The following is a 23,787-nucleotide window of genomic DNA, read 5'->3' as shown; positions in this document are numbered from 1 at the left end:
TCTCTAAAGCACCCAGACTCACCCATTTCCTCTCAACCATGAGGAGTTAACTTTGTCTCGGTTTTCTTTCTTTTTTAACAGTTTCATTGGCACTCCATCCACATATTATACACTTTAATAGTTCAACCATATCAAGAAGAGTTGTACAATCAACCCTTTACTGCCATCAGTTTTAGAATGTGTTCTATTTCCTCGTGGTCACAGCTATTCATGTAATTTTTTTTCAATTTTGGCAAAAATATACATAACAAAACATTCTCCAATTCAACAACGTTGACATGAATAATTCAGTGCCACTGATTATGCTCTGTGTTATACAGCCGTTATTGATGTCCACTTCCAAATGGTTCCACCACCATTAAAATGAACTCAGTGCTCCCTAAGCAAAAACTGATCCTTCTTCACCCATGGTCACCATAGGTCAAGCTTGATTTCTTTTTTAATAGTTTTCTTGATATAATATTCACATATCGTCCATGTGTTAGCCTGGGCAGACTAGAGAAACAAATCTAGGGAGACTCATATGTGTATAAGAAAGAGCTTTATATATAAGAACAAGTGAATATTGAGAAAACATCTCAACCCAGTCCAGGTCAAGTCCCTAAGTCCAATATTACCCCATATGTCAGTACTAGTCCATAAATTCTTTAGACTCACGCAGCCATGCAATGATGCCGAATGCAGGAAGATCACAGGCCAGTAGGTGGAAAGTCTTGTGGATCCAGTGGTAGTAGAAACATCTCAGCACTGGCAGTGATCTCCACGTGGCTCCTTCAGCTCCTGAGTTCTAGTGTATGTAGCTCTGTGTGTCCTCTCAACAGGAATGTTTCTAAGAGAGTGTACCTGTGCCCCACCTCCAGTGAGCTCTTTATCTCCTTAGCACCTCCAAATGAGGTCATCAAGCTGTAAACTGGAGACCCAATGCCCATCTGTAGACAATTGGACATCCCCTCACAGAGGGGTCACAGGGAAGAGATGAGCCAGTCAGGGTGCAGGATAGCACCAATGAAACACACAACTTTCCCCTAGTTCTTTGGTACTTCCTTCACCCCCCTATCATGACCTCAATTCTACCTTACAAATCGGATTAGACCAGAGCATCACACTGCTACAGCTAAGAGTCCGAAATACAGGGATTCCAGGATAGATAAACCCCTCAGGACCAACAAGGAGAATAGAGATACCAGGAGGATTAGGGAAGTGGTGGTGGGGAAGGGGAATCGATCACAAGGGATCAACTTAGAAACCCCTCCCAGGGGACGAATAACAGAAAAGTGGGTGAGGACGATGTACGATATGGAAAAAATAAGCTATAGCTTATCAAGGGTTCATGAGGGAGGGCGAGCAGGGGAGGGAGGGGGAAGAAATGGGGAGCTGATATCAGAGGCTCAAGTGGGAAGAGAATGCTTTGAAAATGATGATGGCGGCCTATGTGCAAATGTGCTTGACACAGTGGAGGAATGTATGGATTGTGATAAGAGATGTCAGAGCCCCCAGTAAAAGTTTTTTTTTTTTTAAGCTGTGAACTGATGGACAGGCTAAACTCCACCCCTTCACTCTGAATACTCTCAAACTGACAACAGTTGCTGTAGCCACCACAATCCACTTTCACACTTACACTGATTCTAAAAAGTTGTCTATCCATCACCATCAGCTCTACTGACCCCTCCCCTCCCCTGTCTTAGTTTTCTACACCGGAGGGCTTGCTGCTCTGGGTCAGGTTGTTTGAGATTTCCCAGGAAAACTGCAACTAACTTGGCTTCTTCTGTAGTCCTGGGCTGCAGCTGTGACTGCTATGTACCTTCCCGGGATTCAACAAGATATGCATATAAGTGAAACGACTATGGACTATGTAAATGAGGACAATATAACCCCCGGTGAAAATGAAGGATCCGCTGCCTACCCAGAAGGGCCCATGCCACAGCAGCACAGCGTCACGATTCACGGAGAAAAGGATAAAGTTGTCAAGGGTGCTGGAGCACCATCGGTGCTCATGGAAGCAGAGGTCAAGAAAGCCAATGACCCAGAGCAATGGCCATGGGCAGGGCTGCTGCACGTGACCCCTTTAAAGTGTTGAACAGCAAGAAGATCACTTTGTGGGTTAAGTGCACCTGGCCATGGTATTTTCAATCGCCTCGTATCCATATGAAAGTTGGACAATAAATAAGGAATGTGGGGGCCCTTTGCATCTTAAAATTGGCATTATTACTGGAGAACGAACGCTGTGGGGAATGAGTAACTTTTAGTTGGGAGAATGTGACTGGGATTCATCTCCAACTCCCTCCACCAGACTCTTACTGACAAGGGTAGAGAAGGTGTCTGCACACACTCACTTCCTGCTTCTCCGTTTCCGACATGTCCCCCTTTTGTTTTGTTTTACATCAAAAAGGCCACTGAGGCCACATGGTCACGTTCTATATGTTGGAAGCCTTCTGACTGCCAAGGCAAAACTCATGACAATAAGTAATACAGCTGGACCAGAACTTAGGCTATGGGAAATACTTTGAATCCAGGCTCAGGGGATCAAGCTCCCCCAGCCCAGCACCAGTCGTTGAATTGTGCCCAGGCTAGGGGGTGATTGAAAATCTAAATGTGGGTCTTGAAGGCATCGGTGTCTGGCACCACCACCTGGGCTCTGGCCCTGTCGCCCATGGGAATGGTTCCTCTCGCCAATCTCGCAGGTGGACACGGCCATCCCGGACCGCGAACACCCGGCGGCGGTTCTGGAGCAGGGCCTGCAGGTCCCGCACTCCCTCTTCAGTCTCTGCAGCGTTGCCCTGTCCAGCTCGCTGGCCTTGTCCGACAAGGAGAGGCTCCCTCCTGAGTGGCAGGGCTTCCCAGGACCCAGAGTGGGAAGCCCTTCCTGCTTCCCGCCCAGCAGCATACCGCACCTGCAGGACCACCTGGTCGCGGGGGAGCGCGCCACAGTTCCACATCTCAGTTCCCAATGCTGCAACGCTGGTAGCCAGAGAGGGGCCCCACGGCGCCCGCCGCTCAGCCTCAGCCTGGTGGCCTGATCCTCTGGTGCTGCAGGCTCGGCCCCGGCCTGTGGTCCCGAAGTGGCCCCCGGGGACCCCCTTGGCTGTGGAGGTGCTCAGGGGCCTGGAAAGCTGTGGCCAGCCTCCACGCGGAATGCCACTGGGCAGCCTTCCCAGCATGTGCGCCCCCTCCACCCCCATCCCCAAACTGCCAGCCCAAGAAGAGCTAACCTCCCACAGCGCTGCCACTGCCCCAGTGCGGTTAACTTTCCTTCCATTACTAATGACCTGGAGAGGGTCCTGCACCACCAAATACTCCATGACCTGTGAGGTTAGATTCTTTGGAAGCGCTATCCTACGTGGTGTTTGTTTTACCGATAGGAATGTAAGGAAGCAAAAGTCATTGTCCTAAGTGATCCCCCTTTTCTGTAATCCAGGGACTTTTGGCTTTAATCAGTTTCAAGTTCCCTTTCATAATCTTGAGCAATAACTCCAGTAACAATTTGAATACCTTGAGTATTTATGCTAGATTTCCCTAATAAAATTCCTACTGCTCTCTCCATCAGAGGCTCCCATTCTCTGATTTTAACAGAATGCTGGGAAAGCTTTTGAACCTTCTCTTTGCTAGTCAAATTTTCAGCAACACAGGCCCGGCTTTGGAGAGCCAGTTCTGGACCTGCCCCTAGCTGCAGGGCGCTGCCAGCGACAGTCCTTTTAAGAATGTCCGATGGGCTGCCTGGGCCGGCGCCGTTTCCAGTTGAGAGATGGCTGCCGCAGGTAGATCGCTCCTCCTGCTCCTCTCCTCCCGGGGCGGCGGCTGCGGGGCGCTGACTGCCGGCTGCTTCCCCGCGCTGGGCGTCAGCCGCCACCGGCGCACCAGAGGCTTTCTTCCTGGCAGAATGTGGGAGTTGTTTATTGTAGTACTGCCGTGCCCTCTGATGATGTGACAGTGGTTTATCAAAACGGGTTACCTGTGCTATCTGTGAGAGAGACTGCCATCCCAGCAGGAACGCTGCCAGTTCACACTTAAGCCTATCTCAGACTCCGTGGGTGTATTTTTACGACAACTGCAAGAAGAAGACCGGGGGAATCGACAGTTGCAGTCTATTCACCAGATGGTGTTCGAGTCACGGTCTCAACAGGGGCAGACCTGCTCCTCCTGGATGCCTTTAAACTGGTCATCAATGATTTCACATACCATGTGCGACCACCAAAAAGAGACCTCTTAAGCCATGAAAATGCAGCGACCTTGAACGATGTCAAGACACTAGTCCAGCAGCTCTACACCACATTGTGCACTGAGCAGCACCAGCTAAACAGAGATAGGGAGCTTATTGAACGGCTAGAGGATCTCAGAGAGCAACTGGTTCCCCTGGAAGAGGTACGAATCGAGATTGGCAGAAAAGCTGGGAAGAGGACCACTTTGGTGCTATGGGGTGGGCTTGCCTACATGGCCACACAGTTTGGCATTCTGGCCCGGCTTACCTGGTGGGAATATTCCTGGGACATCATGGAGCCAGTCACCTACTTCATCACTTACGGAAGTGCCATGGCGATGTATGCATATTTTGTAATGACACGCCAGGAATATGTTTATCCAGAAGCCAGAGACAGACAGTGCCTATTATTTTTTCATAAAGGAGCCAAAAAGTCACGCTTTGACCCAGAGAAATACAATCAACTCAAGGATGCAATTGCTCAGGCAGAAATGGACCTTAAGAGACTGAGAGACCCGTTATAAGTACATCTGCCCCTTCGACAAACTGGTGAAAAAGACCGATCTGCAAAGAGCCCTAGAGTTCCGGCAGAAAGAACAACCTGTTTATAACTCTTGTCTTTGTAATTAAAGCATTGCAGGTGGAAGCTGGGAGCAACATGGGGGCGGAGAATTGGTACCTTTAATTGAAAGAAACACAAGGAACTTAAGGGGAAAAGGGATGAATGCTAAACTCTAAGGATCAGGCATGGTGGAACCTAAGTCTCAAAGGGTTTCGTGAATATTGTCTTAAGTATCCCGATTTCTGAACGAGAACGATGCATTTACGCAGTTGGGAGCCTCACAGGGACAGTGATGCTGGGGGTGTTTGCTTCGTGCATCTTCTTTGCAAGTCAGCAAAACAGAACACACCAGCGCCCCACTCAGCTCGACCGGTTTTTCCTTTTTCATTTAACTTTTCTTATTTTTGGTACAAGAGTAAATAAATCTACCACAAAACAGATCCACAAGCTACATGGAGGCTTCAAAAAGTTCATGGGAAATTCCCTTGGCTTGTATTTCCATCTTCCACGCTGCTTTTGTAAGCCCCTGGTCTGTGGGTGGCCAACAGTCTGAGCTGGATTCATTCACGTGGTTTTTGAGCACACCAGCCGCGAAGAAACCACCAAGAACCCCCACCACGCCCCCCGCCACCAACCACGCCCCACGACAACAACAATATCATCATGATAAGTTGAAACTAACTGGTGGCAGATAAGTGGCACTTTAGATTGTCCCTCGGTCCCTTCGTAAATGTCTGTATGTCCCAGGGCTCTAGGCCAATATCTGGAAATCACTGGCAACACTGCATGCGGTTGTTTTGTTTTGTTTTTCACTAACTCGTCACGGAGGGAGAATTTTCCTCTTTTATTTACCTGCCCCTTCGTTGATCGCCCCCTTCCCCTCCAAACTCTGAAATCAGGGGTGAGGAGGGGTGTTCAGCTCTATTTTCAAATCAGGACAATGTAAGGTTTACAGATTGGCTAAAATCATGGCTCTGTAGCCATTTCCGAACCAGAATAATTTCATTGCTGTTAACTGCTTTGTGCGGTCGCATTCCAGGCTAGCCAGATGGCACTGCCTCTTCGGACACACACTTCCTCCTTGTTTGTGAGCCCTCCAGCCTCCAGCTGTCAGTGGTTTTAAATGCAGTATATGGATCCCAAAGGGTGCAGTTTCTCTTTCTACAGGAATGCATTTCTAGGACTGACTTCAGCCTACCGTCGCCACCCTGTTTTTCTTATCTTAATTGAGAGAAGAATTACTCGTATACTCTTTCAAAGTGTTTTCTACCATATTTCCAGACAACATCTGCCATCCTGTTTTGCACTAGAGTCGGGCGGGATGGAAAGAGGGACAGGGCTTGCCAGACAGGCGATTGGCTTTTTTCTTTCACGCGAGTCATCCCTCCTCAAGGTCAGGTTTTCTCTCTCTTTCCTTCCACCCTTGGGATCACTGTGTATGAAGAGAAACACTTTCAGTGACAAACCCAGACTCCAGGTGCCTTGCAGAGGTTGAAGGCCAGCCCGGATTGCTGCTGCTCCCCCCCCTCCCCCAACCCCTACCAGGCATGATGGAATGAAAGGGTACATGGCCCCACTTCCTGCCCTTCCTCACGGGCTCAGCCCCCTTCCCTCATGACTTTTTTTTTTAAGTTGTATGAATTATTTTTAACCCATTTGTCCTGTTTGTGCAGGGTTTTATAAAAGACACAGCACAGTGCAATGAGCAAATCCTTTCAGGGTGTGTGGGAGGGAGGGAGGGAGGATTCATGGAGAAAAGCCCTTTAAACAAATAGCAAATACTGAACATGTGTAAAATCTTGTATCATTTATGAAATATGAAATTTTTAAAAAAAGAATGTCCGATGTTACCATGACCAGACATTCTCCCTTTGGTCTTTTCTTAAGATCTCTCTCCTCTGCTATCTCAGTCTCTACTTTTGAAAGAAAAGGTTTTTTTGTTTTTTTTTTAAGAAAAGGTATTTTATAGCCTTGTTTAGAATTTGTTATTTTATTATAAACAATCTTCCTCTAAGGCAGCAGTTCTCAACCTGTGAGTTGGGACCCCTTTGGGGGTCAAACGACCGTTTCACAGGGGTCACCTAAGACCATCAGAAAGCATTTATTTGTAATTAGAAATAAATATTTCACAATATTACATATTGTTTTTAAATTAATCATTTTCATTATATTGAATTTTTAACAATGGCAATACATCCTGTATATCAGATATTTACATTAAGATTCATAACAGTAGCAAAATGACAGTGATGCAGTAGCAATGAAAATAATTTTATGGTTGGGGGTCACCACATGAAGAACTGTATGAAAGGGTCACGGCATTATGAAGGTTGAAAACCACTGTTCTAAGGCCTTATAGCCTTTAAGCTTCTGGAAGCTGAAGTCCTCTGGGTGTGGGGAGGCTTTGGCCATGAGGTTTTGTTCAGAAGCAGAGGCCTTAGAAATCAGTCCCTTCTTCAGTTTTTTCACCTAATTCACTCACTCGGGGACTTTAGCTTGCTTTTGTAAATCTGGATAGCTCACAAAACACTTCTCCCTGGACCAACCCTCTTCTTCCTGTCTGTAGAGGTTCTAAAACCATTTTAACTTGAGCCCACAGAGACCAGGTTCCCACGGGAATATTCTCCCCCACTCTGTTGTTTGTCCCGACTTCTGCCCAGGTCTCTACATCTAAAGTTCCTTCCTCTGGGAACCATGGACTATACATCGCTACTACTTGTAGAAAACCTTGCATCTCCTTGTTACACCGTTTCTTCAGGAAGTGCGTGAGCAAACAAACGATCCTAAGTTTTAGATTTACTTTCTCCCTGGCCCATTAATCTAAAATATTAATCCCCAACCCAGATTATCGCTTCAAAATAATTTCCCCGATTCAGTCTACCCTCCTGTTCATGACATTGAGCCTTCGTAAGCCTCTTTGCCTTCAATAGTGCACATATTTCCCCTAACCCTTAACGCATCCCTGTTGAGAAGCCCTGAAGAGGTTCTGCGACACATACCTGCAAGGAAGCCACCTCTGCTTCCTCCTATGGAACACTGCACATCCCGAAGCAGGGGCAACAGTCCGGCTTGCTCATTCCACGGCTCAGGTTGGCTCACTGGCCCGTTCAGGGGAGGGCAGAGGAAAATGTGTGGTGGTCTGCACTGGAGCTGGTGACTCCCGTGCGTCTGGTGAAAATGCCCATCACAGAACCCCATGCCCCTGGCACATGGGGGCACGTGGCCAAGATGTGGATCAATATGGCACTGGACCGGCAGGGGCAGTCAGTTATTATTGAATGGGGCTGTTCTAGCCAGTCTCAAACTCCCTCCAAATGACCCTTTCCTGCTTGGCTCTGCTAAGATGCACTTGTGAGTCAACGGGCAGGATTACATGGAACCATCCTGCTGGAAAATGAGCCCTCTGAGCAGATTTCATTACCAACAAGAGCCAGGAGTTGAGCGTGTCCTCTGGACCCAAGGTTCCCGCAGTGAACCTCCTGGCTCAGACAGTTGTACCTTCAGAGAGCAGCAGAACCAGAGGCCAGAGCATGGGCTTTCCCAGGGAAGCTGAGAGGATGCTGGCTTGTGGAGTGGGGGCGGGGCACCCAAGTGGTGCTAAGTGACTCTGGGCTGCTGTGGTTGACTAGAGTGAGGTGCCTCTGGGCACTTCAAGGCCAAATGACTCACAGTTCAGGGTTCAGCAGAGTAGTGGGCCCCTATGGGCATTCATGAGCAGACGTTACAACTCAAATCTGAGCATTTCTCACTGGATGACAACTTAACTTCCTTCATACAGCCTGTAATCGTGGATTTTACCTGGGAGTCCTCTGAAGCCATCACAAAGGCCGTTAGGACCCAGCTTGGTAAGAGGGACACTAAGACATCACAGAACCAGCGGTCAGGACAGCCCGGCTGGCCCTGGAATCAGAAACCGCCTCTGGAATCAAGCTCCGCACACTGACACGCGCACACACATTTTTGTTTTGCACTTTAAAATCCCTTTTCTCTGGGAACAGTCCAGTGGAATAGTATCAACCTGGGAAGCCACTTGTTTCTGTCCTGCCCAACAGCATGTCAGAAGGCCATCTGTGAGCACAAAGAGCCACGAGGCCCCCCCAAAGCATGAAGAACCCCCCTGGTGTCTGGTTGAGGTCAGCGTAACCCTAGACATCAGTTCCACCAGGAGCCACGTCAAGGACTTGTCCTTTTCTGGCTTTAGCTGGTTCTGTTCTCTGCAGACTAACAATAACCAAAGGCAAAAATGCCCAGGCACGGATGGCAAACCCTGCATTTGCAAGCCTCCTTCCCACCACTGGCCCTGCCTCCTCCTGCATGTGGGGGCATCAATGGTAGGACTGAAGTTCTGAATTTGTGTTCTCCCAGAATGCTCCACGCATGTTCCCTCCTACCCCAGTAGAGTGAATAGATGCAGGCTCAAGTGCGCCCTCAAGGGAAGGACGGCCAGTATGGGTTTCATACCAGGACGAATCATTTCAATGTGGGGCTAAATGCAATGTGCGTCACTCCAGGAATCCTCTTCAACACCCCCCTCCCCCAAACCCATGGTCTCCAAGGTTGTCACGGAGTGGAAAGCTTTGGGAAGTTTTACTTCCTCTTACAAAAGGGAGCCATTTAAAAAAAAACAAAAAACAAAAGGGAGCCATTTGCTGTGGGTGGGGCAACCAGATTTTAAAACGAGCTGCAAATTCAAGAATTCCCCCAAGATCCGTGTTAATTAAATGTGGCTTTTTAAAGCAGGAGTGGTGGCAGCTCCACCTTCCCAACACTCTACCGCAGATTCTTTCTAGAGCTGAGAAAGCCTGCAGAGGACACCCACGTCACCTCTCTGGCAGAGCCCATCCACTTGTCACAGAGCTTGCCCAGCCCAAACCAACATATTCCAGACCTGGCCATGTTACCGGGCAGACAAGAAAAAGCAATGACGAGGTGCTGGAAATCTTTATTCCGCTGGATGACCTTTTTAGGAGTGCAACAGAAACATGCTTTTAACAGACGGGCAGCAGCATCTCACCCCATTGCACTCTTTTACAACGATACTGAAATTTAAAGGCATTGGAACAGGGATCTAGCATACATTTCACAAGCTTTTTTCCTTTCTTTTTTAAACAAAGACAAAAGATGTCTGACAGAAAAACCCGGTGTGGCCAAGATTAAGATGAACTCCTTTAAGGATTAAGTCAATGGCAGCATGTAAAGCAGAAATGCTTTGGGAATCAAATGCAACGTTTCCTTGGTCATAGCTCATTTAATTTTTGGTTCTGGCACGTAACATTCCTTCCCAAGGAACCACTTTCTACCAAAGCCTCTCTGACCCTGCTTCCGTTTTTGAAAAGTTCCTGACGAGGGGGTACTTAGGTCCTCCATGATCAGTCATGGTTCGGTCGTTCAATTTTGTCCATTGTTTTTATTGGGGCTCAAGGTTTTATACGTAGAGAGACTTAGGGAATCCAGCCACAGTGCTGAATTTGCTTTTTAAAAAGAAAAATAACTTTTTAAAGTCAACAAAGTTCATCTACTAGTAAATGGGATTCTTGTACATTCAGGTTTCAGAGAAGGCACGAGGACAAATTCATTTAGAAAAACCCGCGCTGGGAGTTTACATCCTCCTCCTGATTGGAAGGCATCCTTATTACTCGGAACGTGGCCAACTCACAGGGCTTGAATCTGGCAGGAGGTCACCTGAACCAAACCTCGGGGCTCCCACTTGCCCCCCACCACCCTGGATGGCACTTTTTCCTTGCTACTTTCCACCCCCTGGGACAGTCTCTGTGGCCAACTTTGAACACCTGCTGTTTCTAAAAATGGTGATTCCAGGGCCCTAACACCAATGGCCTGCCTGAGTCAATAACTGGGGTACCAGAATGGGAATCTAAACGTTTTAACACACGTTTGCCAGGATAGATGAGAGCCAACATCCAAAATGTACCTCCAATATGATTTTCTCATTCAGTTGCAAATTCTTTTACAATGGGCTTAAAAGCTGTTTCAAAGGAGATGGAGGGAGAAAAAATGGCACACAGATAGTTTGAACTTTCCCTAACGGGCCTGTCTTCCGTGGCTGAACCATTGTTGGATCCGATGTAAGCTAGAATGATGTGGCCCATGCTGGTTCCTTAGATGGAACTAGCACATCACCCCCGATTATAAATCTTAAGAACAAAGGAGTTCTGTGAGAACGTTCTTGCATATTGAAGTGTCTACAAAGTAAATCTGGTTACAAAAATAAAAGCATTTGTGCTTTATGACTTTGGGCCAGCTTTGAACAAACCTCCTTGTAACTCACACCTGTGTCTGCACTCATCCAAGCTCCCGCTATCCCAGGCACCACTTGTACACGCCCTGCGGCTCACCACTGCCGGCGGAGCCTTCCATTTCCAGTGGAGACGAGAGCAAACAGGAACCAACGCTCACAGGCCAATGGCAAGCACCCGGGCTGGTGTTAATCTAAGCCTCCTGGGGCAGATTCTTGCTCAGAAGAGATAGGACTCTGAGGATGGTTTTACACTTACACCTGGTAGTTTCATCCTTCAGATTTTATCTGCAAATCCCGAAAGACTTCTCAGTGTCACACTGAGTCTCTCTTATTTTTACTATAAGTAAGATAACTGGAAGAATACAACAAAAAATCTCAGCAACATTTCCAACTTCTTAAATGAATTATTTGAACAGAACTGTGGAAACCTCCATTTACATGTTAACAGGAATACTATTCGGGAGTGTTAGGAACGAGCTGCCTGGGAAAGGCCTCCTGGGCGAGAGAGCCACCAGCACTCACTCATGTTCCCCCGCATGTCTGTCGCTGGCCTGCAACTTACAGGCTGAGGGAAGCTAAGAGGTCAAGGCATTCTCTTCGAGCTGGGGATAGACATCCCCCTGGCATGACTACTCACAGTCAGCAATCAGAAGGCATCTCGTTTTTAAAAGCTGATCTGAAGACAGAAACTCATGGTTAAACAGAAAACTCCAAAGAACCCTTACTATTCCCCTCAGGGGAAAGTTTCCAGAAGCTGAATAATTAAGCCGTATATCAAAAATAAGCCTCCCTGGGGTAATTAAGCCATGATTATTTCTTCATAATACCAAAATAGAGGTGGTGAAATTGAACAGTAGCTCAATTCTAAGAGGTAACTAAATCAAACATTGCCACTCTAGGGTCCATCGACAGCTTACTGAAGGCATCTTTTCGTTTACAAAGTGCCCTCCCTCCGCCCATCTTCCCAGTTAGTGACCTCCGCCCCTACAACACTGGCGTCTGGCCCACCGGGGTTATCGACATCCGCCAGAAAGATGTGAGGGATTCATTCACATCTAATCTACAGATGTCCCAAAGACATAAATACCCTGTCTGGCTCTCAACCTCTGTAGTCCACTTCCGGACACCTGCCCTCTGACCCTTTCCACCAGTCTTTCCCAGGGCAATAAAAGCAGCTGGAGAAACCCTTAGGAACCCTTTCCGTGCCAAACCCTACTGTAGTTTGCTAGGGGGTCTGTATTGAAACCTCTCTTCTTTCCTGAGACGGGGGTTCTTGTGGCCTCTATACCTTTTTTTTTTTTTTTTTTTTGAGTCAGCTAATTCTCTGGCTTAGACCAAGGGCCAGCTCTGACCTTTCTTTATGTGGCTATCCTAAACTCCTTCCACCTCATGTCCTTGGATCTCTGGTTCCCTACAAACCTCACCACCCTCAGTAAATCTATTCATTAAAAGCCTCACTCTGTCTCTCAGCTTCTGAAAGACCTCGCAGGCACACATTTAGGAGGGGGGAGGCTAACACTTTAGTGTTAGGGACTATGTTTGGGACATAACTTTTCTCACCATTAAAAGCAGACTGCTTTTGACAGTTAAATACCCTGAAATGGATACACTTTCTGATGGAAGCCATGGAAAGAGCAAAGTGCATCAGCATTTGTGAAGCTCACTACTGAGAGGTGAGGCCACCTGCGGCTGCACACTTCCAAGGAACTGCCAAAGCTTACTCTCATCGTATGCACTTAACAGTTCTTACAACAAGGATACACTTCGATAAGTCCAACAGCAAGTGAATAAAACAGCATGGATTTCAGGGCACGGTGGCATGAATTACGGGGAAGGAAAAAAAAACAAAAACAACCAAATGCTTGGAATTAATCTGGGACCTAAAAAAACACTTGAGCTGTAATAGGTTAAAGTGGTCACAAGAAAAGCCTTAGATTTACACACGAAAGGAGCCGTTTTTCCCCAGTTCCCAGTCATACTCCACGTGTGAAATGTACTCTCCCAGTTATACTCCACGTGAGAAATTTTCATTCTGATTTGCCTTGAGCCTCCAATCTCTCTCCCAGGAGAAAGATTATCATGAAAAATTAAGACTCATAACCCGAATGTTTATGTAAATACTTGCAGGCTAGTTTTAAGAGGTGGTTGGGTGTGTTTTTGCTTTAGAGCCATAGCTCACCCTCACAAAGCAAAGGAAAAGACAACCAATTGAGGAACACAGGTTCAGACACAATCAAAGCAACCAGTGAGACATTCTTAGATATTTCGATGTGTTGTCTATGTTTAAAAGTAGGACTTTGAACCGCACAGGGCCAAAGCGATTTTAAAGCTACCAAATAGTGGCAAGTGAAGCTTCCAAAGTAAAACAGAACATTTACTGAGTAAAATGAGCAATTATAGCATTCATATGGAAAGTACATTGGACAGTGCATATGAGAAAGCAGATGGGAATTACTAAGCCACATGAAACACGTTATCAATTAAAGGCAGCGAGAGGTGGTAACTTGCTTCCCCTCTAATCTTTAGTAAGTCCTTATGAAGAACTCACCAAAAAGACAAAAAAAGGCAAGGATTCTCAAGTGATAATTCACGTATAGTACGTATGCATGTACAGTGTCTAGGTGTATACACACACACATACGTATACATACATACATATACACCCTCCTGAACCTGACCAAGGCACAACAAACTCAAGTGACCTATCAGAGGTCACACTCAAGCTCCAAGCACCCAGTGCAATCCTTGACTGTGAGCCACTCAGGCCTGTCTGCCATCCTTTCCGGAAAGCATGTTGCAATCCCCCGGTCAGCCCAGAGAGTAAAGACGCCCGTCTCAGGGCCCGGTCTACTTGAATGAGGAGTCTCGAGTAACAGAGTGATGGCATCGCGATCAGCCAGTCTGGAAATTCTGAAGCATTTGTGAGTCTGAAAAACTTAAAGAAAAAAAGCTATCTCCTCAAAAAACTAAGGTTTAAAAACAAAACAGTCACCTGGTAAATGTCACCCCAAAGACAGCACCCTCCTGGAGGTCGTCCCCCATCCCTACCACACCCCCAAACCTCAGGCTCAGTCTCAAAGGCACTAAGTGGCACAGGAAGGGCTTCAAGCTGCATCCCGTCGTCGTCTCCTGTCACCTTTCCCCATCAAGTGCACCAAGCAGAGAGCAGAGAGAAAGCAGACAGAGGCTGGGGTCACACAGCAAGGAAAGCAAGGCTTTCAGCAGAAGTGGAGGTGTGGCTAAGGAGCTGAGGGCCCAGGCGAGGCCGTCCGTTTATTACAGTGCCGCCAGCGTCAGCTCATCCGGGGTGGTGTCAAGGTCACCCTCCGTCTCCTCTGGGCCTGGACTTGGACCTGGGGCAGTGGCAGAAACCCAGGCGACATCAGGAGGGGACCGGACGGACTCTCGTGGGCTCCGCCTATGCAGGTGTTACTGAGCTTTCCTCTCCACTGCCAGCTGTCTCCCAACAATCGCATCCCGAAGAGCCGCTTGAGTGGAATTACACATGTAAGAAGTAGCCTGCAAAAGTCCAGCGGGTTATAGGTCACTTAGTGAACACTTGGAGATCATTGTCAAAGCCCCCTCCACCTGGGGGGGTGGGGAGTGGGGGAAACAGGACGGACTGGGGGGGACGGACTGGAGGGGATAGTAATATAGGTGTGGGGACAGGAGAGGGAGCTCCTGAGCACTGCTCTGTAGGAGGGGTAGGTGCGGGCAGGCCCGGTGGGCAGCTCCCTGGGTTTCCTCCCCAGCTTCTTGTCTCTACCTGACCTGTCCGGGCTACTCAGAAAACCGGTCAGAGTCTCGGGCCTCTCTGAGAAGGCGATCCTGCTGAAGCCTGAACGCACGGTGATTTCTAAAGGAAGGAGCCGGCAGCCAGTCTCTAACCGGCTCTACTCAACACAACACAGAAAACTGTGTTACGCTCAGTTTTCAAAGCACTTGGTTTTCAGGGAAGCAAGTCAACCTTGGGAGGGGAAACAAACACACAGGGGATGTGTCTGAAGAGTGGATCATCAGACGCTGCCTGCAAGATGCATAACAGTATGTCCCGAGGAGGCAGGTTTTCAGGCAGGAAGGCAAAGTATTAGGAAAAAATATCAGTAGCCTAACCCCATGTCTTCGAGTTTATTCCGACTCACGGTCACGGCGACCCGATAGAGCGCTCTGGAGACTCTGTCTTCGTGGAGGCAGCCAGCCTCCTCTCCCTCCCACAGAGCAAGCAGCCCGGGGGTCTGAAGGCCCAACGAGGCTGTCAGCAACCCAACGTCTAGCCCTCTATCAGGAGAAAATGGTCAGGGAAGGTCTCGGGCCTTCTTTCAGAACGAAATTCTCCCCTCAGAGCGATTTCACAGCATGAGCGCCAAGGCCTGTCCACCATCCCCCCAACCCCCGTCCACCAGGGCCACTCACCTGCTCTAATACCAAATTTGCAGCATTATCGATGGCTCCGCCCAGCTCCCGGTATTCGCCAGAGTACCTGATGTAACCCCAGGTGAGGAGCGCGATCAACAGCAGCCCCACCACACAGTTGAACAGCTGGGCCACGGCCTCGAGGCCCACGAAGTGAGTGAGGGCCGAGGCCACGTAGAGGGCCGCGATGCCGCTGAAGAGCACGGCGGGCGTGCGAAAGGTGCTGAAGACGTTCTTGCTGCTGTTGTGCTTGAGGAAGTTCTCGTAGAGCTCCTTGATCTCCTCCTCCAGCTCCTCCTGGTAGCGGAGGCTGAACTCCTTGCCCCCCATCTTCTTGGTCCTCTTGAAGTGTTCCAGCGCCAGCTGTCTGCACTCACTGTGCTTCTCCTCCAGAATGTCTGGGGACAGGTACGGCTTCTCTCCCCCGCAGATCTAAGGAGAACAGAGGCGCTCATCAGCCCTTCCCCAGACCAGGGTCCCGAGACACGGGCAGGCCTGGCCGGTTTTAAAAGGTCTCCGAGATTAACTTTCAAGTGACTCTCAAGACCAATCCCCCGGCTGGGCTCAATCACCCAACAAGCACATTTCAATGGTCCCGGGTGGTACTGAGTGACACCCAACTCTCCTAAAGTGCTTGGCTGCAGGCCCATCACCTGGCCAGTTGAACACAGCTGGGTTGCTCATCACCTCAAGGCAGACTGCAAACAGGACGAGTCTGGCCCGCTGTGGTGGGTGAGGGGCTCGGGCTACTGCAGATAAGGCCTCTGTCGCACGTACCTCTTCCATGTGGTTGTAGTAAATGTCCTTGGCAGAGGCTGCAGCAGCGAGGTTGTTGGCTTCAGCGGTGGCCTTTAAAGAGAGGAGAGCGGGAGTTAGGGGTCTTGGAGAGAAACCCGTCGAGTTTCCTCCTGGCCTCTTCCCCGTTCTCCCTTTCTGACTCCCCTCCCTTCTGTGAGATCCTAATTTACCAAAGTCTAGTTCATGAAATAAAGCATGAACTAAAAAGCTCAGTTTATACATGAGAATCTTTAACCTCAGCAGCAGTTCTCAACCTATGGATCACAACCCCTGTGGGGGTCAAACGACCCTTTCACAGGGATCGTCCGATTCGTAACAGTAGCAAAATTACAGTTATGTAGTAGTAACAAAAATAATTCTGTTGTTGGGGGGGTCACCACCACGAGGAACTGTATTCAAGGGTCAGGCATTAGGAAGGCTGAAAACAACTGGCCTAAGCGAACCTCCCCAAACCTATGGAGAACAACTTTCTTTGCCTCAGCACCAGATACAAGAAATGGCATTAAGGCAATATAAGAAAACAGTTTCTTTGGCAACGTCAGTGCCGGGCTCTAGCGACCACTTATGAAAGTGGTTTGTTGTTAAGGAAACCCACATTTGTCAACAACTGGTCTGACTGGCCACCATGGGCAAATCAGAATGTACACGGCACGGCACAATGAAAAGACTGCTGTTGGTTGAGGACCGAAAAGCCCCAGGAAACCAGCACCCCGGTGAGTACACACGGCGTGTCAGGACATGTGCTCTTAGAGCAGGCCTGTCTGACATACCGAGCTTGGCTTCTTCCCCCTGAGCATAATCAGGCCAGGTTTTCCAAAGTACGTTTGGTGAGAAGCCCAAGCCCGAGCAGCAGTGGTCTTTGTTTCAGATAAAACAGGACCCAGCCATGCCACTGCGGAGAGCGCTGAAAACAGACCCCCGCCGGGGCTGCCCCCCCCCACCCCCACGTCCACCCGCCGAAGGGGGAAGGAGAGCTGCAGCAATCGATGCCAAAGGGCTCTGCCTTGGGTGCACTCGGCACGTCCTGGTGGGCCACAGACCCGTGCGTGGTGTCCCGAGGCTGCTTACCTGCAGCATGGATTTGGGGTGAGGCAGATCTTCTCCTTGGTAAATTTTAATATAGGCCTTAGAAAAGAAACAGAAAGGGGTCATACTTCGGGCACACATTTCACTTTGGAAACAGTGAGTCACTCGAGTGCGCTTATTTTCCTAAGGGCCTAGATGAGATGAGCCACCAGGAATTGTGGGGAGAAGTCAGATCCTTGCTGCCAGACTGCTGTCTCATCCCTCCACAGGGGTGGGCCTGCTCCCTGCCTCTGGGGACAATGGACAGGCTCCTGTAGGAGGGGTTTGCACCCTACTGATAATGTTCCTATGGAGACCCAGAGACCACCCCCTAGACCACCCACTCATTGCTGTGTAACCTATAGTGCAGCCCCTTCCTGTGACCCCTTCCTGTGACGTATGTCTTTACCTGTAATTAGTGGGCTGGATTGCCCCCAAAAGGTATATAGGTGTAAGACTTCAAGGACTTCTCTCTGACTCTCTCTGACTCTGAGCTCCTTGCTCCTCACTCCCTGGTTACTCCCCTCTCCCCTGTTTCCCTTACCCTCCTTCCCTTCCCCCTCTCTCCACGTGGACCACCAAGCTGGGCTGAGGTGAGCAATGTTGCTATGTATCATGCCTGACTGTATTATTGTATTATCTCTCATGCTCTCGATGACTTTAATATAATGCTTATATATCTCAACCGTACAATTGTGCATTACTGAACCCAGAAGTAGTATTACTGAACCAGTGAGTTCAAGCAGCGGGTGGGGGCTGGTCCCCTCACCCTCCGTCCGCGCAATTTATTTTTTTTATATAATACTACAAGGAATTAGCGACAACACAACACACCTCCTCCAGTGCATGTTAGTGGTCAGGGTTAGCACCATTCGCCAGCAGCACAAGCCCTGAGGCCAGGGTCTCCAGCAGACTCCGCATGCACACTGGCTGGACCACTACCTGCGGGCAGGCAGGTGGGGACCATCCACCGGCGGGAGTCCCGTCACATCTAGGGGCCACACCGTCTCCTTGAGGAGCCATCTTCCTCAGGCCATGGTAATCACGTCTCAGAAAGGGCAGGGAACAGCCACTGGACTCTTGGACTGATAGATACTGCCACCTCCCTAGTGGCTCACCCCTGGAAGGGCAGGAAGGCTTCTGAAAATTTCCATCACCAGCTCCCTTAGGCTTTGAATTCAAGCACCTGTTACCACCTTGTTGCCCAGGCTGGCTCAGGTCAGTTGGAACAGGTGCACAGGGACCTTAGTTCGCCTTCCCTGGGCGCAAGGCAGGCTCCAAGCCTTTGCAAATGCTTTCAAGAGCTGCAGGTGCAGGGCGTGAAGGTGGTTTCTGACCCAGAATTTGCGTGGGTTGGGTCAGATGTAGACAGGTTAAAGGGGACCACCTTTATCACTTGACCTCTCTTTGGGCCCATTTCAAAGTTGTTCTACTTTTTAATATTTCCTGCTTTCTTTTTACTATTGAGGTTTCCCCCATTCTGTCTTGTCCTGGCTGTCAGCGTGTTGGTTCTGTGTTTCAGTGCATGGAACCCAGGAGGGGTGGATCTAGAGGCAGTAACTGGATTCATGGCTTCTTGAGGGTGTGGCAGAAGCTGGGGGGAAATGAGGGGCTGATAACAAGAAGAAGAAGAAAATGGGAACTGATTACAATGACATATAATAACAGACCACCTCCCCAGGGGGCTGAACAACAGTAACGTGGATGAAGGGAGACAGCAGGCCATGTAAGTTATGAAAATAATCATTTCTAATTTATCGGGTGTCCATGAGGGTGGGAGGGAAGGGGCAAAAAAAAACGAGCTGATACCAAGGGCTCAAACAGAAAGAAAAGATTTTGAAAATAATGATGGCAACAGATGTACAAATGTGTGTTTGATGCTATTGATGTACGGATTGTTATAAGAGTCCCCAGTAAAATGATTTATAATTAAAAAAAGAAGAAAATGTTCTAAAGTTGACCGTGGTGATGAGTGTACAACTCTTCCTGATTCGACTGAACTGCTTGCTGAAAGGCGGATTACGTCCCAATAAGACTGTTTGCTGACCATAGGGCCAGTTCGCTCATTTGAGAGTGAGGGACCATGTCCAGAACACTACGGGGCAAATAGAGTGGTGGGGCTGTGTAAACCGGCAGTGCTAAGTGAGCCCTGACTGCTGGTACTTGACCTCCAGGGACACGAGTGCAAAGCACTTCCATTTGCTTGTTGGGCAGATACTGCCACCCAGTGGCTCACTCCTGGAAAGACAGGGAAGTCTCTCAAAGTGCTTCTCACGTCCTGCCCCAAGGAGACTTTCTCGCCCCTTGAGCTTGGAAAGAAAACATTTTTCCAGTTACTTCACTTCCTAGCTGACATTAACCTCCCCCACTCCTTGCAGCCCTCCCCAAAAGTCCAGCCATCAGTCATGAAAGCCCATCGTCACCTTAAAATACTCCAGCAGTCCCCGGCAGGTGACCTTCGAGCCATTGATCTCCTTCTCCATCAAGTGAGCGGGGTCCAGGACGAAGGGTATCAGCGTCTGCAGCTGCTCCTTGAACTCACTGGCAATATCTGTGCCAGGAGCAGAGAGAGGAGGAGGAAAGTGAGGGGAGCAGGCGCAACCAGCCGGACTGCACTCACGTAAGCACAAAACACAGTCCTCACAGGCGACCACCTGGCGGTGGCTCCATTTCAGGGAACAGAGTCCTGGTAGGTTATGCACTGGGCTGCTAACCACAAGGTCAGTGGTTTGAGCCCATCAGCTGCTCTGAGAAGGGAAGATGAGGCTCCTGTAAAGACGGGTGGCCTTGGCGGCCCACAAGGCAGTGGGGTGGGGGTTTATCTTTAAGGGGGTCTGGTGGCTCGGCGGATGAAGCACAGACTCGCTGGCAATGCCTGACTGGGTTGCTGTATTGAACACTGTGGGGTAAGGAGGGCCTCCGGCTGGCTTTTCGGAGTCTCTACCCTAACAAACCTTTCTCTTCCTTTCTCCAGTGAAGCAGCCGTAAAGAAGAGGGTTGCAGTCCGGGTTGCAGTCTGGGAGATGTTTCTACTCTCCAGCCTATCCAGAAAGTTCACGTTTAAAAAACAAATTCCATACACAAGGTGTTCAAAATACCAGCTACTAACGCCTCCGGCTGGCTGAGGCCTGGCCCAGTGCTGACACTTAAAAAACGTAGAAAAAAAACATGGGTTCTCCTTTGGCTTTTCTTGTGCTCGCTGCCTTTGGTGCAAACAAAAGGGTGGTGCCCGCAAGCTCCAGGCTCGTGGAGACACACCCCCCCCCACTCCCTACCTCCCAGGCTGCCTTCTTTCCAGTCTCTCGGACTTCCCACCTTGGAGGGGGCCTTTCCTGCTACTCGCCCGCCATCTGCGTCCACATCAGCGTTGTCCTCTTGACAGGCTTCCACCTACAGAGGTTCTGGCTTTCATGGGTTTGCTGCATTCATTCCCGATGGGCTCCTCGCAAAGCCCTCTTGGCTGAAAGCACTGCCTACCTGTCTTAGGGGGAGGTGACAGATTCTCTGCCGCGTCAGGGGCAGTACCTCAAAGCTAATCCAGTTCTGAAGAACAGTCACTACTCACAACTAGGGGATCGATGCCAACTCACAGCGACCCAACAGGGCAGGCTAGTACACCCCTTGAGTTTCTGAGACTGCAACTCTTTCCTGGAGTAGGAAGCCCCACTTTCTCCCTCAGCACCAACGAATGGGGATTTCTAACTGCTGACCCCGTAGTTAGCAACCCAAAGTGTTACCACAACAGCAGCCAGGCCTCCTATGAAGAGACGGGGGAATTAGAACCCAAAGAATTCCACTGACATTTCCTTCTCACATCGCCCTGGGTTCCTGGGTAATGAAGTTATCGCCTGGGTGGGCGGGTTCAGCTTACATCAGTGAGAGAACTCTTCAGTGCTGTCCTGGCCCTTGGCCTCTGATATAGTTAGTTTATTGTGCCAACCTGGCCGATAAACACAGGTGGGGTTAATTGAAGGGCGGAGGCATAAATAACTCAGTGAGCCGCACCTTTCTAGTTCTCAGGTCTCTTGCTTTGTGATGGTCGGACCAGGGTGCAGCTGCCTTAGCCAGTTCCCTGCTTCAGCTGGCAAGGCTCACTGCCTGCAAGACATCCCTGAGGAGAAGCCACATGGACCTACCCCGATGCAGCCCTGGGTGCTGGAGCAGCCGTGTGGAGACCCCTGCCAGTGCTGAGATGCTTACACGTTCACTGATTTGGCTTTCCTCCTGCAGTCGGTGTCACTGCGTGTGTTTTGTGAGATGGAGGAGGACTTTGTGGATTGGTGTCGACATATGGGTTAATGTTGGACTTGTGGGCTTGGGCAGCACTGGGTTGGAATGTTTTCTTGATGTGCACTTAACCTTTACATAAAACTCTCTCTTATACATGAGTTTCTGTGGATTTGTTTCTCTAAAGTACCCAGACTAACACAGCCTCATTTACAAAATTGAGACATTCTGATCTCATTCATTCAACATGATTTGTCACACCATCACATTACAGACCATGTTCAAGGAGTTGGGGGCGGAGGAGAGAATAAAAAAAAACACCCGGGGAGGGAGGGAAAAATGAGGACCTAATGTCGGGGGTTTAAGTGGAGAGAAAATGTTTTGAGAATGATGTACAAATGTGCTTTACACAATTGATGTGTGTATGGATTGCGATAACAGTTATATGAGCCCCTAATAAAATGTTAAAAAAAAAAAAACACCTAAAGGTGCTTACATCTGAAAAGGGGGTGTCTACCTCTGAATCTTGTTTCTTGTCTTAACAGGCACGTTGCACTGTCTGCCATATAAAGGTCTGTCTGAAGCAAGCACGACGTCCCAGCCTGAGAGGGACAAGACCAGGTGCGGAGGAACCGCCCAACCCCAGGAAGGTCACGTCAGCAGCAGCAGCAGGTCTGAGACAGCTACTCTTCTGAAACTTGAATCAGCCTCTCCACTGTCTGCACCTCAGAAGTAGCACATTCATTTCGTTTGAATTCACTTCCTGTTATCTGTGTGCGCTCATTCACCCGTTCAGCAAACACATCCTCCATCCCTACCACGTGCCATCAAGTGCTCCAAGAGCTGTGGATAGCCTCACAGCTAAAGAGCATGTCAACAGGTAGGGTGATCACAGAGGCAGGGACAAGTCTGGAGCTTCAGTGACCTTTCGTAAGCTTAGGGTTAGAAGACTTGAACTCTTTAAGTTGCACCTGTTCTTGGCCAAGGCTCTGCCCAAAGATATACGGAAGCACAGATCAACTGCCATGAGCTCTTTCCAGAGAAAACCGCTTGAGTCAAAGAGAAACACTGTAGCCAGGCTCACTTCCAAAGCTTTGTAAGGTTAAAATAACGTCTCATAGGAAAGCGTACAGAATTAATTGTACCTCTCTTTCTAACTAAGTCCCCCACTACCACAAATTATGCAGTCGAATTTCCCACACTTGGGGAAACCGCAGGGGTCAGCACATCGGGAGTGCAATGGGTGAGCCTCGCCCCGGGAAAAGCACCCTCATGATCATGGTGTCTCCCCTGCCAGGTCAGTGCCCATCTTCCCTTCTAAGGCGTATTCTAGGTGTGCTTCTTCCAAGACAGATTTGTTTGTTCTTCGGGTCATCCACGGTACAGTACTGTCAATATTGGTCACCAGCACCGTAATTCGAAATGCATCCATTTTTCTTCAGCCTTCCAATTCCACATGCAAATGAGTCGACTGGACATACTATGGCTTGCATCACTGTCCCTGTGTGCCCACTCTCAGTACTTACAGATGAGGCAGCAGTGTGAGCTGGAAAGGGCACAGGTTTGAGGCTCAGAATCTCAAACCTACGAACTCTGGGCCTGAATGTTCTTTGCTAAAAAACAATGGAGATTAAAATTCTTTAATTCATAGTAGGAAAAAAATGCTGTGAGGATTGAATAAAATATGTTTTATAAATGTTTTCAGCATGGTGTCAGTCTCAAAACAAGGAGCGGTCAAAGTTGTCTCCTTTTTAAAATTTCTCGATTTGATCATTCCTTGCACACCCTTGGAAGTGTTGAGAAACAAGGGTGTCACGTTGGGGACTGAAGCGCACCTGACTCGGGCCATGGAAGCTTCAATCAGCTCTGAAGCAAGCAATGGCTGAACCCTGAACGCGGAAGGAAGACTGAAGAACCAATGTGTTTGAAATGTGGGGCTGGTGACGAATACTGCAAGTGTCATGGACTGCCGACAGGCCAAACACGTCTGTCTGGGAAGAAGATAGCGAAGACAGCGAGGCTTTGTCTCTGGACGTGTGAGATACCAGCTGCTGGAGAAGAGACATCACGCTTGGTAGGAGAGGGACAGCGACAAAGACGAAGGGCCCGGGGAAGAGGGACTCTAAGAAGGGGCTCCAAGGCACCGAGCAACAGCGACACAGAAGACACCTTGTTGTTGCCTGGAGGGAGGACAGCCACGGTGTGATGAGAGCAGAGCAGAGCTGCGTAAGAGGGAGGCCGCCGGGTTGGACAGCCTCTGCAGGGGGAGGA

At 49.1% G+C, this 23,787-nt stretch overlaps 1 protein-coding gene and 2 pseudogenes across 3 annotated transcripts in view; 1 reads left to right on the top strand and 2 right to left on the bottom strand.

Moving 5' to 3' along the window:
• Nucleotides 1–3,742: 3,742 nt before the first annotated feature.
• Nucleotides 3,743–4,806, top strand: LOC101647260 (annotated as a pseudogene).
• Nucleotides 4,807–9,683: 4,877 nt separating this feature from the next.
• The window catches only part of ATL3 (atlastin GTPase 3), a 59,394-nt gene continuing 45,290 nt past the window's right edge, over nucleotides 9,684–23,787 (bottom strand). The window contains exons 9-14 of one of the 3 annotated variants that reach the window (XM_045297133.1): nucleotides 19,713–19,840; nucleotides 17,293–17,349; nucleotides 16,204–16,275; nucleotides 15,427–15,858; nucleotides 14,785–14,869; nucleotides 14,441–14,532 (exon numbers count right to left, since the gene is read on the bottom strand). In XM_045297133.1, the coding sequence (XP_045153068.1) occupies nucleotides 14,810–14,869; nucleotides 15,427–15,858; nucleotides 16,204–16,275; nucleotides 17,293–17,349; nucleotides 19,713–19,840 (749 nt within the window). In that variant the 3' untranslated portion in view covers nucleotides 14,441–14,532; nucleotides 14,785–14,809. Of the gene's footprint in view, nucleotides 14,533–14,779; nucleotides 14,870–15,426; nucleotides 15,859–16,203; nucleotides 16,276–17,292; nucleotides 17,350–19,712; nucleotides 19,841–23,787 lie in introns of all 3 variants that reach the window. The other 2 variants (XM_045297132.1, XM_045297131.1) reach the window with 2 other exon arrangements.
• On the bottom strand, nucleotides 22,645–22,821 carry LOC115872022 (annotated as a pseudogene).

This window comes from Echinops telfairi, unplaced genomic scaffold (genome assembly GCF_000313985.2).
Source record: "Echinops telfairi isolate 266 unplaced genomic scaffold, ASM31398v2 ScPeMD7_7417;HRSCAF=8455, whole genome shotgun sequence".
NCBI classification, from domain to species: Eukaryota; Metazoa; Chordata; class Mammalia; order Afrosoricida; family Tenrecidae; genus Echinops; species Echinops telfairi.
This window is presented reverse-complemented; position numbering and strand designations above follow the sequence as displayed.